Raw genomic sequence first — 16,036 nt, 5'->3', positions numbered from 1 at the left:
ATGATTTGTAAATATTTTCTCCCATTCAGTGGGTTGTCTCTTCACTCTATTAACTGTTTGCTTTGATATGCAGAAGTTTCTAGTTTCATGTAATCCCATGTGTTTATTTTTTGTTTTCTCACCTGTATTTTTGAGGTCATGTCCAAAAAAATGCCCAGACCAATGTAGTGGAGCTTTCCACCTATGTTTTCTTCTAGTGGCTTTCTTCTATTTTTTCCTCTAGTAGCTTTCCCCCATGTTTTCTTCTAGTAGTTCCAGTCTTACATGTAAGTCTTTAATCCATTTTGACTTTTGTGTATGGTGTGAGATAAGGGTCCAATTTCATTTTTCTACACATGGATATCCAGTTTCCCAACAGTTTTTATCAAAGAGATTCCTTTCCCCATTGAGTGTTCTTGGATCCTTATCAAAATACAATTGTCTGTAAGTTCTGGACTCTCTAGTATGTTCTATTGGCCAATGTATCTGCTTTTATGGAATACCATGCTGTTTTGATTACTGTAACTTTGTCATTTATTTTAAAGTCAGCTACTGTGATGCCTTCGGCTTTGTTCTTTTTTTTTTTTTTTTTTTTTGAGATAGAGTCTGGCTCTGTCTCTCAGGCTAGAGTGCAGTGGCACAATCTTGGCTCACTGCAACCTCCACCTCCTGGGTTCAAGTGATTCTCCTGCCTCAGCCTCCCGAGTATCTGGGACTAGAGGCGCATACCACCACACCTGGCTAATTTTTTTGTATTATTAGTAGAGACGGGGTTTTTTTTACCATGTTGGCCAGGCTGGTCTTGAACTCCTGACCTCATGATCTGCCCGCCTTGGCCTCCCAAAGTATTGGGATTACAGGCATGAGCCACCGCACCTGGCCCAGGTTTGTTCTTTTTGCTCAAGATTGCTTTGGTTAGTTGGGATCTTTTACAGTTCCATATGAATTTTAGGATTTTTTTATTTCCATGAAAAATAACTGTGGAATTTTGATAGGAATTGCACTGAATCCATAGATCACTTTGAGTAGCATGGGCATTTTAATTATATTAATTATTCCAATCCAAGAACATGGGATGTCTTTTCGTTTATTTGTGTTTTTTCCAATTTCTTTCATCAGTGTTTTTCAGTTTTTAGTATAAAGATCTTTCACTTTCTTGGTTAAATTTACACCTTTTTTGTTTCAGTTTTGGTTTTTGCTAATGTAAGTAGAATTATTTTCTTAATTTCTTTTTTGGATTTGTTGTTGGCATCTAGAAATGCTGCTGATTTTTGTGCGTTGACTGTGTACAGCAATTTTACTGAATTTATTAGTTCTAACGGTTTTTTTTGGTGGAGTCTTTTGGGTTTTCTATGTATAAGATCATGTTGTCGACAAAGAGAAAATTCCAATGCTTCCTTTCTATTAAGATGCCTTTTATTTCTCTTGCTTAATTATTCTGACTAGAACTTCCAGTGCTATGTTGAAAAAAAAAAAAAGCAGTAAGAGTGGGCATCCTTTTCTTGTTCCTGATCTTAAAGGAAATGCCTTTAAGATCTTTCACTGTTGAGAATGTTAGCTGTAGACTTGTCATATATGACCTTTATTGTGTTGAGGTACGTTCCTTGTATACCTAATTTGTTGAGAATTTTCATCATGAAAGGACGTTTCATTTCATCAAATGCTTTTTATGTATCTATTGAAATAATCATATGATTTTTGTTTATGTGGTGTATCACATTTATAGATTCCCATATGTTGAACCATCCTTGCATCCCAGGGATAAATCCCACTTGATCATGGTGAATTATTCTTTGAATGTATTGTTGAAGTCAGTATGCTAGTATTTTGTTGAGGATTTTTGTTATCTATACTCATTAGGGATATGACCTGTAATTCTTTAGTGCTTTTTAAATGTATATAGTTTATCTCCCCAAAGATTCTGAAATATCTGAGGGCTGAGACCATGTCTTTTATTTTTGTAAATACCCCTCAATCCACCCTCCATCCCCCACTTTCCCACTCCCCACGCCTGTTGTGTTTAAGGGTGGTAGCTCAGAGTACTGTTCAATCAGGCAAAAGACCCTCTAAAGATTTTAAGAGTGGCTGGGTGCAGTGGCTCACGCCTGTAATCCCAACACTTTGAGAGGCTGAGGCAGGTGGATCACCTGAGGTCAGGAGTTGGAGACCAGCCTGGCCAACATGGTGAAACTTCATCTCTACAAAAATACAAAAAATTAGCCGAGCGTGGTGGTGGGTGCCTGTAATCCCAGCTACTCAGGAGGCTGAGGCTGGAGGATTGCTTGATCCCGGGAGGCAGAGATTGCGGTGACCCAAGATCTTGCCACTGCACTCCAGCCTGGGTGACAGAGTAAGACTCCATCTCAGAAAAAAGATTTTAAGAGTATGGCTCACAGGTCCTCTCATTCAAACAACAGGGCTTCTAAGAAACTTAAGGTCTTTGTCCTTCAGCAGAAGCCCAAGCTAGAAAAAGAACGTATCTCAAAGGTATTTGCTGCCATGGCTTTTGTCTCCTGGACTAAAACCCAGTAAGATTCACAGTAGATTCAAAAATTGTTTTAAGAGAATTGTATTGTCAGAAATACTGTCAGCTCGAGCTGAAAGAGAGTACAAAAAGGAAAGGGGCCTTTGGACCCTTTCTACAAACACATTTCTACAAACAGGAAGCAGGCTAAGACAACTGTTTAGGTCCAAACACATCTCCCTTTCACCCAAAAAAGGATGACTTAGAGGATAAAACCAAGAGCCCAGAGGGTGGAAACAAAAGCCATAGGGAGTTATTCCCAGGCTTTGAATGCAGAACTGCAAACCTGTACTCAAATGGATTTCAGAATTGCTATGAACTAGTGATTTCTGTGCACCTTGTTTTCCAACTGTTAGAACAGGAGTGTCTATAGCAGTTATCTCTCTGCCCCTGCCGTTTTACATTGGTTGCTGTGGGGAAAGGAGCATATGACCTTTTCCTTTTTGTTCGCAGAACTTCAGATTGAAAGGCATGTACTTGAGTAGCTGTATTTAAGGAATTACACCCAAGAAGTCTCATCTTCCCTGGACTTATGTAGAGGATAAGATTCTGAACTTTGAATTGATGCTATAATGGGATAAGACTCGGGGCCTTAGAAGGGGTAAGTTTATTTTGCATGTGGGAGAACTATAAATAATTTGTGACCAGAGGATGGCCTGAGGTAGTCTTAAAATATGTCCACAAACACTTTGATATTTGTATTCATTTCCTATGCTGTGGTAACAGATTACTACAAACTTAGTGGCTTAAATAGCACAAATTTATTATCCCAAATTTCTGGAGGCCAGAAGTACAAAATGAGCTTTACAGTGTTAAAAGCAAAGGCTGCATTTCTTATTGAGGTTGTGGAGGAGAATCCATTCTTTGCCTTTTCCAACTTCTACGGGCTGTATACATTCCTTGACTTATGGCCATATCGGTCTGACCCACTTCCATTCACTCTCACTCTGGCCCTCCTAACTCCCTCCTCTTTTTTTTTTTTTTTGAGATAGAGTATTACTGTGTCATCCCGGCTGGAGTGCTGTGGCACAATCTCAGCTCACTGTAACCTTTGCCTCCTGGGTTCAAGTGATTCTCATGCCTCGGCCTCACAAGTAGTTGGGATTACAGGTGCGTGCCACCATGCCCAACTAATTTTTTTGTATTTTTAGTAGAGACAGAGTTTGGCCATGTTGGCCAGGCTGGTCTCAAACTCATGGCCTCAAGTGATCCAACCACCTCAGCCTCCCAAAGTCCTGGGATTACAGGCATGAGCCACTAAGCCCAACCCTGACCCCTTCTTGTAAGGACACTTGCGATTACATTGAGCCTCCCTAGATAACCCAGGATGATTGCCTCATCTAAAGATCATTAATTATGTCAACAAAGTTGTTTGTTCCACGTAAGGTAACATATTCACAGGTTCTGGAGATGGGGATGTGGCTGTCTTTGGGGAGCAATGACTCTGTACACAATGCTCCTACCTTCAAGAGGTGGCATCTATTTCCCTCCTCTTGAATGTTGGCTGGATTTAGTGAGCTACTTCTAATGAATAGTGTATGGCAGAAATTATGGTGTGACACTTACAAAACTAAGTCATAAAAAAAATTGTGGCTTCCTCCCTGTTCTCTCTTGGATTACTCCCTCTGGGAGAAACTAGCTGACATGTCATGCAGACACTCAAGCAGTCCTATAGAGATGTCCAAGTGGTGAGGAACTAAGGCCTATTGCCAATAGCCAGCATGGAATTGATGCCTCCTGCCAACAGCCATGTGAGTAAGCCATCTTAGAAAAGGATTCTCCAGCCCTTTTTAGCCTTCAACCGACTACAGCCCTGGCCAACAGTTTGACTCCAACCTCATGAGAGTCTCTGAGCCAGAACCACCCAGCTAAGCCATTCCTAAATTCCTGACCACAGAAACAGCAAGATAAGTTTATTGTTTTAAGCTACTAAATTATGGAGTAATTTCTTATGCAGCAACAGATAACTAATACAATCCCCACTGGGTACGGTGGCATGCACCTGTAGTCCCAGCTACTTGGGGAGGTTGAGGTGGGAGGATTGCTTGAACCCAGGAGTTCGAGTCCAACCTGGGCAACATAGCAAGACCTCACCTCCTTAAAAAAAATTTAAAAATAAATAAAATAATACAATCCCCAAGGTCACATACTGAGCTATGAGGGCTACTTAACTTCTGGGTATTAACTCTGCATTCCACCCTGCAAGATGAAGGAAATGAAGAAAAGTATGTTCCTTCCCTTAAACAGCATTTACTGGAAGTTGCATACACCTCTTTCATTTACATCTCATTGTCTATGAGATGGACATGGCACATATAGCTATAAGATTTTTGCATGCTAACTTTGTATCCAGCAACTTTACTAAATTTGCTTATTAGTAATAAAAGAATAATATTTATTCTGGGCAACCATGTGCCCAACTAAACAGCAGAAGTTCTAATATTATGTGAGAAGGAGAAAACATACTGGGCACAATCAGCAATCTCTGTCACAATGGTGAGTGTAAGGGTCAGGAAAAGCAAAGTCCAGCAGCACACACCCATCAACATTTTTTTCCAATTTCTTAACGAAGTATTTCCATTGGCCACCAAAGTGATATTTACACATCATCACTGTGATCTCTCCAAAGAATCAAGCCAATTCTGTATGAGTCACTGGAAAATCCAATTACTATACTAAAATAAAATCAATTGTGAAACTTTTTCCTTACAAGTTCTTATTGGGGACACTGCTAAAGAATAATTTAAAATGGACATTTTGTTTAAAGGCTCCTAAATTTTCTAAATGGTGCTTTCTGTGAGCAATCTTTGATGTGTCAGAAAATACATAGCCGATGAAAGTGTTTCCTTTATGCAAGGAGTTGGAGGGGCTTCATTATAACATTAGCAGCCTCAGAGAAGGCAGTCATGTTCCTAACCTCTTCATTTTCTTTTCACATACAAACCCTTCTTAGGTAGCCACATTAAGTGGATTTTTAAATTTTTATGTAATGATATACTTAACCCTAATCACAAGCTTCTAAGACTGCCTCCTTGCATGTTTTAATCTAACTAAAACAAATTAGGAATATATACTTCCATAAATATACTGTATTATAAAACCAATTAGAAATGATTTTTAAATGGCTTATTTGCAGAGCATACGTTATGGTTCCATTATATCATTGTGAAAATTGAGTAATTCCCAGGCAATCTGCTTGTAATTGGTCCCAGTGGTCATTAGATGGCTCTGTTACTGTAGAGTTTGGACTACCGAAGCCAAGAGTTAAAGAATTACAAATGTGGCTTGACATATAGCTTTTCATCTCATTTTACATAAGATCCTCTATTTTCATCCAGACATTTAGTCAGCAGTTACCAAGACGTAAATAAAACATAGTGAATCTCACAAGATTTCACCATAAAAGGTCTCAGTCTGTGTTCACATAATCTAATGATGTCATGTATTGTTCATGCTCAAAAAATGTACATTATGTTAGAAATTTAAGACTCAGGCCAGGCACTGTAGCTCACGCTTGTAATTCCAGTACTTTGGGAGGTAAGGGTGGAAGGATTGCTTGAGCCCAGGAGTTTGAGACCAGCTTGGGCAATATAGTGAGACCTCATCTCTACAAAAAATATGTTTTTAATTAGCCGAGTATGGTGGCATGTGCCTGTAGTCCCAATGCTTTGGAAGGCCAAGGCAGGAGAATCCCTTGAGCTTGGGAGGTCAAGGCTGCAGTGGCCACGATGATCCCACTGCACTCTGGCAACAAAATGAGACCCTGTCTGCCAAAAAAAAAAAAAGGACTTAAAGATTATGTTATCAGTGTTCTGTAAGGTACTTCAGTCCCACACTGTTGGTGCTCAATAAATTTTAAACAGCCAAAAGTAAAGTAAAAAATTCTAAGTATTATTCTAGCATCCTATAGGATAATGTTAATAATTAAGATTTTGATCCCATCTCCTGTGAATAAATTCTGTAAGAATATTTCCTTGCTTGCGTCTTGGTACACATAAAAAGCATCCTGTTAGTTTTTCCCCAGGATTCTATTCTTTCAGTTATTCATGGGAATTTGTGGTCATGAGTGAAACCAAGATGCCCAAGATCATTTAACCTGGAAAATGGGTCAAAGTAGATTTTCATTTTGTGTGGGTGGATATTTCATCTTCTGAGTATGTCAGGCAAGATTTGCTATTAACTGTATAGTAACTAAGCTGCCTTACTATAAAGTTCTTTCTAGGCAAGAAGGCTAAATATGTGACTCCTTAAATCAGTTGTTCTTAAACTTGAGCATGAATTAGAATCACCAGAGAGGCTTCTTAAAACAGATCATGGGTCCCCACTCCCAGATTTTCTGATTCAGCAGCTGTGGGGTGGGGCCTGTCGATTTTCATTTCTAACAAGTTTCCAGCTGATACTGATGTTGCTGGTCTTGGGACCACACTTTGACACCCACTGCCTTAAATAAAATTTAGGCATTTAAATAGTCCTGTAAATAATTTGCCATTAAGCTATTATTTTATCCATTTATGCTTCCTACAAACAAAATCTAGGCTACACTGGCAGTCTGTTCTTTTGAGGTTGCACAAGTTCCTAAATAATACTCAATTAAAAAAAAAAAACTCAAACTCTTAGAACAGTAATAACCTACTCATTTAAAAAACATTAAGTCTAAAGAGGGCCGGGCCTGGTGGCTCACACCTATAATTCCAGCACTTTGGGAAGCTGAGGCCGGCGGATCAGTTGAGGTCAGGAGTTCGTGACCAGCCTGGCCAACATGGTGAAACCCTGTCTCTACTAAAAATACAAAAATTAGCCAGATGTGGTGATGCACGCCTGTAATCCCAGCTACTCGGGAGGCTGAGGCAGGAGAATCTCTTGAGCCCCGGAGGCAGATGTTGCAGTGAGCAGGGATCACACCACTGTACTCCAGCCTGGGCAACACAGCGAGACTCCATCTCAAAAATAAATACATAAAAATACAAAAATTTGCCAGGCATGGTGGTGGGCGCCTGTAATCCCAGCCACTCGGGAGGCTGAGGCAGGAGAATCTCTTGAGCCCAGGAGGCAGAGGTTGCAGTGAGCCGAGATCGCGCTCACTGTGCTCCAGCCTGGGCAACAGAGTGAGACTCCATCTCAAAAAAAAAAAAAAAAATCTAAAGAGAAGCTCTGGATTCTGAAGCTAGCTTCAGTACCCATAGTAGTCATCATTCTGTTACATTTAGAAACATGCTTGCTCTAAAATAATCATTTCTGAGTCAATGACACCTATTCTTTTCATCCAAAGGAAACAGAAATAACAACACAGGAAGCACTGGGCAGCCTTAGGCCAATTCTTTTTGGTAAGTACATTTAATTTACTGTTGCACAAACCCAGAGAAGGTGGTTAGGAAGTCAGGAAGGCACTTAAGAAATTTCAACCACAGCTGGGCGCGGTGGCTCACTCCTGTAATCCCAGCACTTTGGGAGGCCGAGTCAGGCGGATCACAAGGTCAGGAGATCGAGACCATCCTGGTTAACACCGTGAAACCCTGTCTCTACTAAAAATACAAAACAAAATTAGCCGGGCATGGTAGCAGGCGCCTATAGTCCCAGCTACTCGGGAGGCTGAGGCAGGAGAATGGCGTGAACCCAGGAGGCGGAGCTTGCAGTGAGCCGAGATCGTGCCACTGCACTCCAGCCTGGGTAATAGAGCAAGACTCTGTCTCAAAAAAAATAAAAAACAAAAGAAAAGAAATTTCAACCAGGAAAACTTTACAAACAAAAAGAGGCCTTTGGACCCCCACGTTAAAATCACGGATGACAGGCCAGGCACAGTGGCTCACGCCTGTAATCCGAGCACTTTGGGAGGCAACGGAGGGCGGATCGCCTGAGGTCAGGAGTTCGAGACCAGCCTGGCCAACATGGTGAAACCCCGTCTCTACTAAAAATACAAAAATTAGCTGGGCATGGCAGCGGGTGCCTGTAATCCCAGCTACTGGGAAGGCTAAGGCAGGAGAATGGCTTGAATCCGAAAGGCAGAGGTTGCAGTGAGCTGAGATCTTGCCATTGCATTCCAGCCTGGGCGACAAGAGTGAGGCTTCATTTCAAATTAAAAATAAAAAAAAAAATAATGGATGACCTGGGATGATCACAGAAGTAAAGAACCACTCCTAATATGGCAACTTGTGAGGAATATTCAAAGTTTCCCATTATTGTCCACAGATCCTGAGACTGGACATAAATTTTCTCCAAAAGAGCAAGACACAATCCCTTTGTGCCGTGTTATCTGATGCCAGAACACTGTTTAGCTGTTCACCCCACAGGCCAAAACTGCTATTTGCTACCTCATGAATGCAGCTACAGGTTATCCCCACATATTGACAAATAGTATTGGTCTTCAAGACCTGTGAACTTCATTCCAGTAGCTCAGACAAGATTCCTGATTTGATTCACCCGTTAAATACATTTTCTTCCCCCTTTGATACAGTTTCTTCATATAAAACATCTTATCTAAAGAAAATGTCCTGTTAACACTCTCATGGACTCTGTCTTAGTAACTGAAGATTATAATTACAGGCGTGAGCCACCACACCTGTTCCCTGCCACTATTTCTAAAGACTTCTTGGATCCATGACTATCCCTCCCCGTCCCCTATTTATCCCTCTACCATATTCCCATTCCCTACAGTAAGGAGTAATCCATGGGTGAGACAGGGCTCAGTCATTGCCTCATATCTAATTCCAAGGCTTATTCTCAATGTTAACACAATAATACAGAATAGATATTTCAGCTACTTATGGATTCCTCTTCCCTAATATGTGGATGCAAATGTGTGCAAAGTGAATAAAGGAATAATAACTAAATGAAGCTTAAGTGCTATGTCGGGAGAGATGTAGCTATTAACAAATGTTGGAAAAGGGGTTTGGAGAGAGGATAGAATGAGACTTTCATTGAGAAAGATGATAGGGAATGACATCTGCTCTTGCCAAAGCCAGGTCTCTCTGATCTCCCAACTAAAAACACAAACAGTATCAATATCCCACAGAATCTTAACCACACATTTGATGCCACAGTAAGTCCCAGCATCTTAGAATGTTGATACTGAAAGAGACCTTCAAGACCGGCTGCTAAAAATCCATCATTTCTCAAACTAGAAAACAGCCTTAAGAAGAAGAAAGTGACTTGCCTTAATTAGAGTTAAAGATTATTTAGCTGTAACACTGAGGGCAGAACTCCAGTTTTCTGCTCATGGAACAACTGTTGATAAGTCTTTCTTTTTTTCTTGGGCATTTGGGGGTGGCTTTTAATGTTGGATGTATGTCAACACCAATGGAGCCACTGCTTTTCTGGGACAAAAGAACAGTCCCTCTTTCTCAGGAAAGGTCCAATGTGTCCATACATCTATCCCCATAGCCTTCCATCATGAGAGAGCCCCTCACAGATCCAGCCACTGACCAGTGACTTGCTGTGAATGATGCCAAGTGGGAGTGTCTGTACCCTGCCCAAGTCTGTGTAGTTTCCTATGCTCTCCTTCTTTGCCATCACATAAATTTACAAATATAATGCAAGCATGTATATATACATGTTATTTTAAGTTAAGAAAACCTCATCATGAGAAAAATAAAATAAAATTGCACTGTGGCCTCTCAGATTAAAGACTGAGTTAAAATGAGGTTGTCCAACCCATAGAAGAACAGGCCACACATGCTGATACAACTGACCCATCATTCCATCCTGGCACTTATTCCCAGCCAACTCAGGGGAATAATTCCTTCACAAGGCAGCCAAGAGGTAGAAGGTAAATACAATCAGCCCCATGGATGGATACAGCACACCAAGGCACAGGGCCGGGTATGTGGAGGTGCTATGGATGAGGGACAGGAGGCCGGAAGCGTAGGGCCAGACCTCTGGCTCTACAATAGCACTCTCTCTCTTTGAGGAAAAGCATTTGGTCATGAGAGACATCCCCAGCTCATAGCAAATGTCTACAGCAGTGAGGGTGTGGAATTAGGAGGTAAAGAGATGGTGCTGGCCTAAGGGTGACACACTTCTTCTAAACAAACCTCCAAAGTAGAGCTGCCAATAAGGCAAATCTGAAGGGTTGTGATTATGAACTGGGAGATGCTGGTACATCCCCCAGGCCATGAATGACCCCTGAGTGGCCCAGACATCCTCACTCCCAACAGGTCAAAGAATTAGCTTGCGAGGACTTCCCTTGCGAGAGAACCATAGCTGGGTTGAGGGGATGGCAAACGGCACAGGCAGCTCTGATAGTTCAGCTCTCCCTGACTCCTCCTTCGGCCTGAGGGAGGGGAAAGGAGGCAGAGGTACAGATGACCCAGACTGCCAAGCCCAGCAGTTCCCACCATAGCTGCTGAGAGTCAGGCCCGAGAACCGTAAACTTATGAACTCAGGGTAGAGCCAAGGCTTGGCGTCCCTTCCTCTGGAATGAGAGGCCTCAGCCCTGCCCTTCTCTTCAGGGACAATGGCCTGATGAGGAAAGCTGGCTTCTCACTGAGGTAATGAAGAACACCTGCTCAGCTCCATAGTCACCCTCAAGCTAAGCAGGAAGAATCCCTGCAGGAGGCATTCTGGGACAAAGGCTAAGGAGCTCAGCTTATCAGGACACATCACAATTTTAAATTACACACTCCCACACACAACATGCACACATAAACACACAGACCCACACACACACACACACACAGACCCACACTTCCACATACTGACATTCTCCCACCCCACCCCACTCTGAGCCCCAAATCCCTTCCCACAAATACTGTCCTCTGTAAACATGATGGCAGAGACTCCTGCAATCGTGGCACAGGCTGATAATGATCTGAGGATGACTGCTTATCATTAAGTGCCCCGGTACGTGATATTGGTGAAGGTAGATGTGGCCTCTTTATACAGTGGGTTGTTGGCCTGTGGAGGAAACAGAAAAGCATCTTACAGTGACTTCCTCAATCCTTCCCTACCCTGAATGTTTAAAATTCATCTCAGAAGTTTTCCCAAGGCACCGTTCTCTGGAATACACCATCAATGAAACAGAATAATGTTCATTTTGCTAACACTTTAGTTCTTGGCATGGGAATTGACAGGAAATAACAGGAGGAGATGAGGTAGAATGCCATCCTGCCACCGTTTCTTTTTTTTTTTTTTTCAGACAGGGTCTCATTTTGTTGCCCAGGCTGGAGTGCAGTGGCACAATCTCGGCTTACTGAAACCTCCACCTCCCCTGACTCAAGACATCCTCCCACCTCAGCCTTCCAAGTAGCTAGGACTATAGGCACACACCACCATGTCTGGCTAATTTTTGCATTTTTTTGTAGAGATGGGGTTTCATCATGTTGCCCAGGCTGGTCTCAAACTCCTGAGCTCAAGCGATCCACCTGCCTCAGCCTCCCAAAGTGCTGGAATTACAGGCATGAGCCACCACACCTGTTCCCTGCCACTATTTCTAAGGAGCTAAATTCAGCCTATCACTCTTCAGTGATCCCACAGCATTTGGGGATAGAACCTCTCCTATTTCACCCCTGTGTCCCCCCTCTCTTTTGCCCTTCTCCTATTTTACATTCCCTGTGACAGTGATAGGAGATGTGGACAAGGGACAGAAATGTAGCAGGTGGAATTCAGAACACAGAGGAAAGCTTTTGCCCAAGTAATTATTAATTTGTTTTCATCTAATCTGGCCAAGCACTAACCATGGCCAGGCATGGTGGTTTATGCCTATAATCCCAGCACTTTTAGGGGCCAAGGTAGGAAGATCACTTGAGCCCAGGAGTTCTAGACCAGCCTGGGTAACAGAGTGAGACCCTGTCTCTACAAGGGAAAAAAAATACAAAAATTAGCTGGCTTGGTGATGTGTGCCTGTAGTCCTGGCTACTTGGGAGGGTGAGGTGGGAGGATCACTTGAGCCCAGGAGATTGAGGCTGCATTGAGCCATGATGGCACCACTGCACTCCAGCATGGGTGACAGAGCGAGACCCTGTCTCAAAAAAAGAAGGAAGGAGGGAAGGGAAGGGAAAGAAAAGGAGAGGAGGGGAGGAAGGGAAGGGGAGGGGAGGAAAGGTAAAAGGAAGGGGAGGGAGGGAAGGAGAGAGGAGGGGAGAGAAAGAGAAAGCACTATCCACAAACTGTCATGTTATCAGGACAAAGTAAGACCCTCACTAGGTTTCCCAAACTGTTTTCCAACAGAAAGTAATAAATCCTATAAGGTCTAGTAGTCCTTAATGGTAGCTTCAAGAAACACATTCTTGGCCAGGCGCAGTGGCTCACGCCTGGAATCCTAGCACTTTGGGAGGCCGAGGCGGGTGATCACGAGGTCAGGAGTTCGAGACCAGTCTGGCCAACATGGTGAAACACCGTCTCTACTAAAAATAGAAAAAATAGCTGGGCGCGGTGGCTGGCGCCTGTAATCCCAGTTACTCAGGAGGCTGAGGCAGGAGAATCGCTTGAACCTGGGAGGCCGAGGTTGCAGTGAGCCAAGATTACTGCACTCAAGCCTGGGTGACAGAGCAAGACTCTATCTCCAAAAAAAAAGAGAAAGAAACATGCCTGTGGCCCTCATAGGTACAGAATGTTCCACACTGTTCTAACAGAAACATCTCAGTTTCTTGGGACCCTTGAGTATAAAGCTCTGTGGTCAACATCAAATGGGAACAAACTTGCAGCCTAACTCTGGACATTTGGGGAGTCAAATAGCCATTTGGAGGGTTCAGGAAAAAAGTTGAAATGTGAAAGAAGAGCCAAAAGAGAATAGAGTAAGATTAAGTATATAGAAAGTTCTCAGTAAATGCTTATTTAATTGGAATAAATCAGGATAAAAGAGTAGAGTCTGATTTGGAAGTAACCTTTTATTTTATTTTATTATTATTATTATTATTATTATTATTATTTTTGAGACCAAGTCCTGCTCTGTCACCCAGAGCAGGGTGCAATCTCAGCTCACTACAACCTCTACCTACTGGGTTCAAGCAATCCTCCTGCTTCAGCCTCCCAAATAGCTGGGATTACAGGCATGCACCACCACACTCGGCTAATTTTTAGTTATTAATAGAGACGGGGTTTCACCATGTTGCCCAGGCTGGTCTCGAACTCCTGAGCTCAAGTGATCTGCCCACCTTGGCCTCTCAAAGTGCTGGGATTACAGGCACGAGCCACCAGGCCCGGCCTGGAAGTAACCATTTATTTGAGAAGAAAGAAGACAATGAGGTGGAATGACATCCTGCCACTATTTCTAAGAGGCTGAAGGAAGCTGAAGGACAAGGGGATAGTAAGACCATCTCTCCCAGTTTCCAGAACAGAGGATAACAGAAAGACGATGGTACTGGCTGAACATGACCACCCAAAGCATCTGCTGCTTCCACTTAAGGGTCTCAGACCAATGAGTTTAGAATAAACGCCCAGCCCTGTCTCTTACTGTGTCCCATTTTGCTCTGGCGCGTTCTTCCTCAAATTTAGCAAACTCTTTTCGGTCATGAATGGTGATGAGGAGCTTCCAGATGAGCAGAGCGGCAAGGCCGATGAGCAGAATGGCCCCCATCACTGAGAGCAGGACCACCAGGATGTCAGGGCCCTTGGGACACTCTGTGAGGAAGAAGCACAGAGCAGGGCAGTTGTGAATGAAGCAGGAATCACTTGAACTGGCTATGAATAAGGTGTTCTTGACAAAGTAATTAAGGTCCTTGAAGGAAATAGGACAGTTTTCAAAAATTAATTTTTTTAAGGAGACAATCATTAGGACAGCAATAATCTGCGCTGAGTGGCTCAAATCAGAAGTCTAGACCTGGTAACCCCTAGACAGAACCCAGCCACACCTTTGTGTGGGGGTTCACTCAAGTGTTTATTTTAAAAATTAAACACAAAGAAGAGGACAACAGACACTGGGACCTACTTGAGGGTGGAGGTGGGGAAGAGGTGGGGATCGAAAAACTACCTATGAGTCACTATGCTTATTACCTGGGTGATGAAATAATAGGTACACCAGACCCCCATGACTGACAATTTATCTACAGAACAAACCCACACATGTACCCCTAAAGCTAAAATAAAATTTTTTTAAAAATTTAAAAATAAAAAGCCAAGTGTGGTGGCTCACACCTGTAATCCCAGCACTTTGGGAGGCCAAGGTGGGCAGAGCACCTGAGGTCAGGAGTTTGAGACCAGCCTGGCCAACATGGTGAAACCCCGTCTCTACTAAAACTACAAAAATTAGCCTAGCATGGTAGTGGGCACCTGTAATCCCAGCTACTCGGGAGGCTGAAGCACAGAATCACTTGAACCTGGGAGGTAGAGGTTAAAGTGAACCAAGATCACACCACTGCACTCCAGCCTGGGTAATAGAGCAAAACTCCATCTCAAAAAAAATAAATAAATAAAAATAAATAAGAATTGATTTTATTGGCAATATTGAATAATCAGGAGATTCTCCCCCTAAAATTTCATATTAGTCTCTAAAAAGAAAATCCAGGCCAGGCACAGTGGCTCATGCCTATAATGCCAGCACTTGGGAAGCCAAGGCAGGAGGATAGCTTGAGTCCAGAAGTTCAAGACCAGCCTGGGCAACATAGTGAGGCCCTGCCTCTACAAAATTTTTTTTTTTAATTAGCCAGGCATTGTGGCATATGCCTGTAGTCCCAGCTACTCAGGAGGCTGAGGTGGGAGGATCTTTTGAGCCTGGGAGGTCAAGGTCATAGTGAGCCATGATCATGCCACTGCTCTCCAGCCTGGATGACAGAGGGAGAGCCTATCTCAAAAGAAAGAAAGAGAGAAATACAGAAAGCGAGAGATTCCTGTATTCCTGCAGGGCAGCAGCTAGCTAGAGCTGAGGAGGAGCTGCTGCTTTTAGTTGGAATGCATGTTTTCTAGTTTACCAGAATCCCCACCACTCTCCCTTCTCTCTCCTAGAGGAAGGCAGAGTGACTTGTTGGTGTCTCTGTGCTCCTGTGGATGTTAGAGCCAGACTCCCTGAGTTTGAATCCTGACTTACCACTTAACTTTGATACATGATCTTTGGAAAATTACTTAACCTTTCTGAATGTCTGTTTCCTGTTTCTCCATCTTTAAAATGAAGATAGTAATAGCACTGACTTTAAAAGACACTTGTTATGAGGAATAATTAAATTAAATATATCTTAAAAACTCAGAACAATGCCTGGCACAGAATAAGTGCTCAGTAAATATCAGCTACCGTTGTAACTGATCTTCTTACACCCAGTTGTTTTCACTAACTTATTTGCTTCCTTAGCCACTGTAAGTATTTGTGTCTGTCACCCTGGTTCAGATATTTACATTCCTGAGGGCTGTGAACGTAATGACATTTTTTGCATTCTTAGAGACCAGGACCGGCCAGCCAAGACAATATTTTGGGTTATTTCCCAAAATATTTAGTCATCTAAAATCATAACCCTATTGAAAGCTGACTTCCTGTTCAACCCCAGTCAACAACTAAAACAGGCATGTCACCCCTCTGGGGGTCAGGCTGAGTATACTCTGCAGAGCTCTGCTTCCCACAAATGTCAGGTATCTAATAGGTGATCTTATTCCAGTAACCTCAAGTGTTATGAA

General features: G+C 42.7%; 2 protein-coding genes across 2 annotated transcripts in view; one reads left to right on the top strand and one right to left on the bottom strand.

The window, feature by feature from the left end:
• The window catches only part of DCAF12 (DDB1 and CUL4 associated factor 12), a 124,906-nt gene that overhangs the window by 106,870 nt on the left and 2,000 nt on the right, over positions 1–16,036 (top strand). The window contains exons 11-12 of the transcript XR_009215068.1: positions 2,957–3,104; positions 7,773–7,827. The gene's annotated coding sequence lies outside the window, so the exon portion shown is untranslated. The remainder of the gene's footprint in view (positions 1–2,956; positions 3,105–7,772; positions 7,828–16,036) is intronic.
• Positions 11,327–16,036, bottom strand: part of ITGB3 (integrin subunit beta 3) — a 54,960-nt gene continuing 50,250 nt past the window's right edge. Inside the window, exons 14-15 of the mRNA XM_032163990.2 lie at positions 13,890–14,056; positions 11,327–11,392 (exon numbers count right to left, since the gene is read on the bottom strand). Coding sequence (XP_032019881.1) covers positions 11,327–11,392; positions 13,890–14,056 — 233 coding nt within the window. The remainder of the gene's footprint in view (positions 11,393–13,889; positions 14,057–16,036) is intronic.

The sequence above is a fragment of the Hylobates moloch genome, unplaced genomic scaffold, assembly GCF_009828535.3.
Source record: "Hylobates moloch isolate HMO894 unplaced genomic scaffold, HMol_V3 SCAFFOLD_10, whole genome shotgun sequence".
Taxonomy (NCBI): Eukaryota; Metazoa; Chordata; class Mammalia; order Primates; family Hylobatidae; genus Hylobates; species Hylobates moloch.
This window is presented reverse-complemented; position numbering and strand designations above follow the sequence as displayed.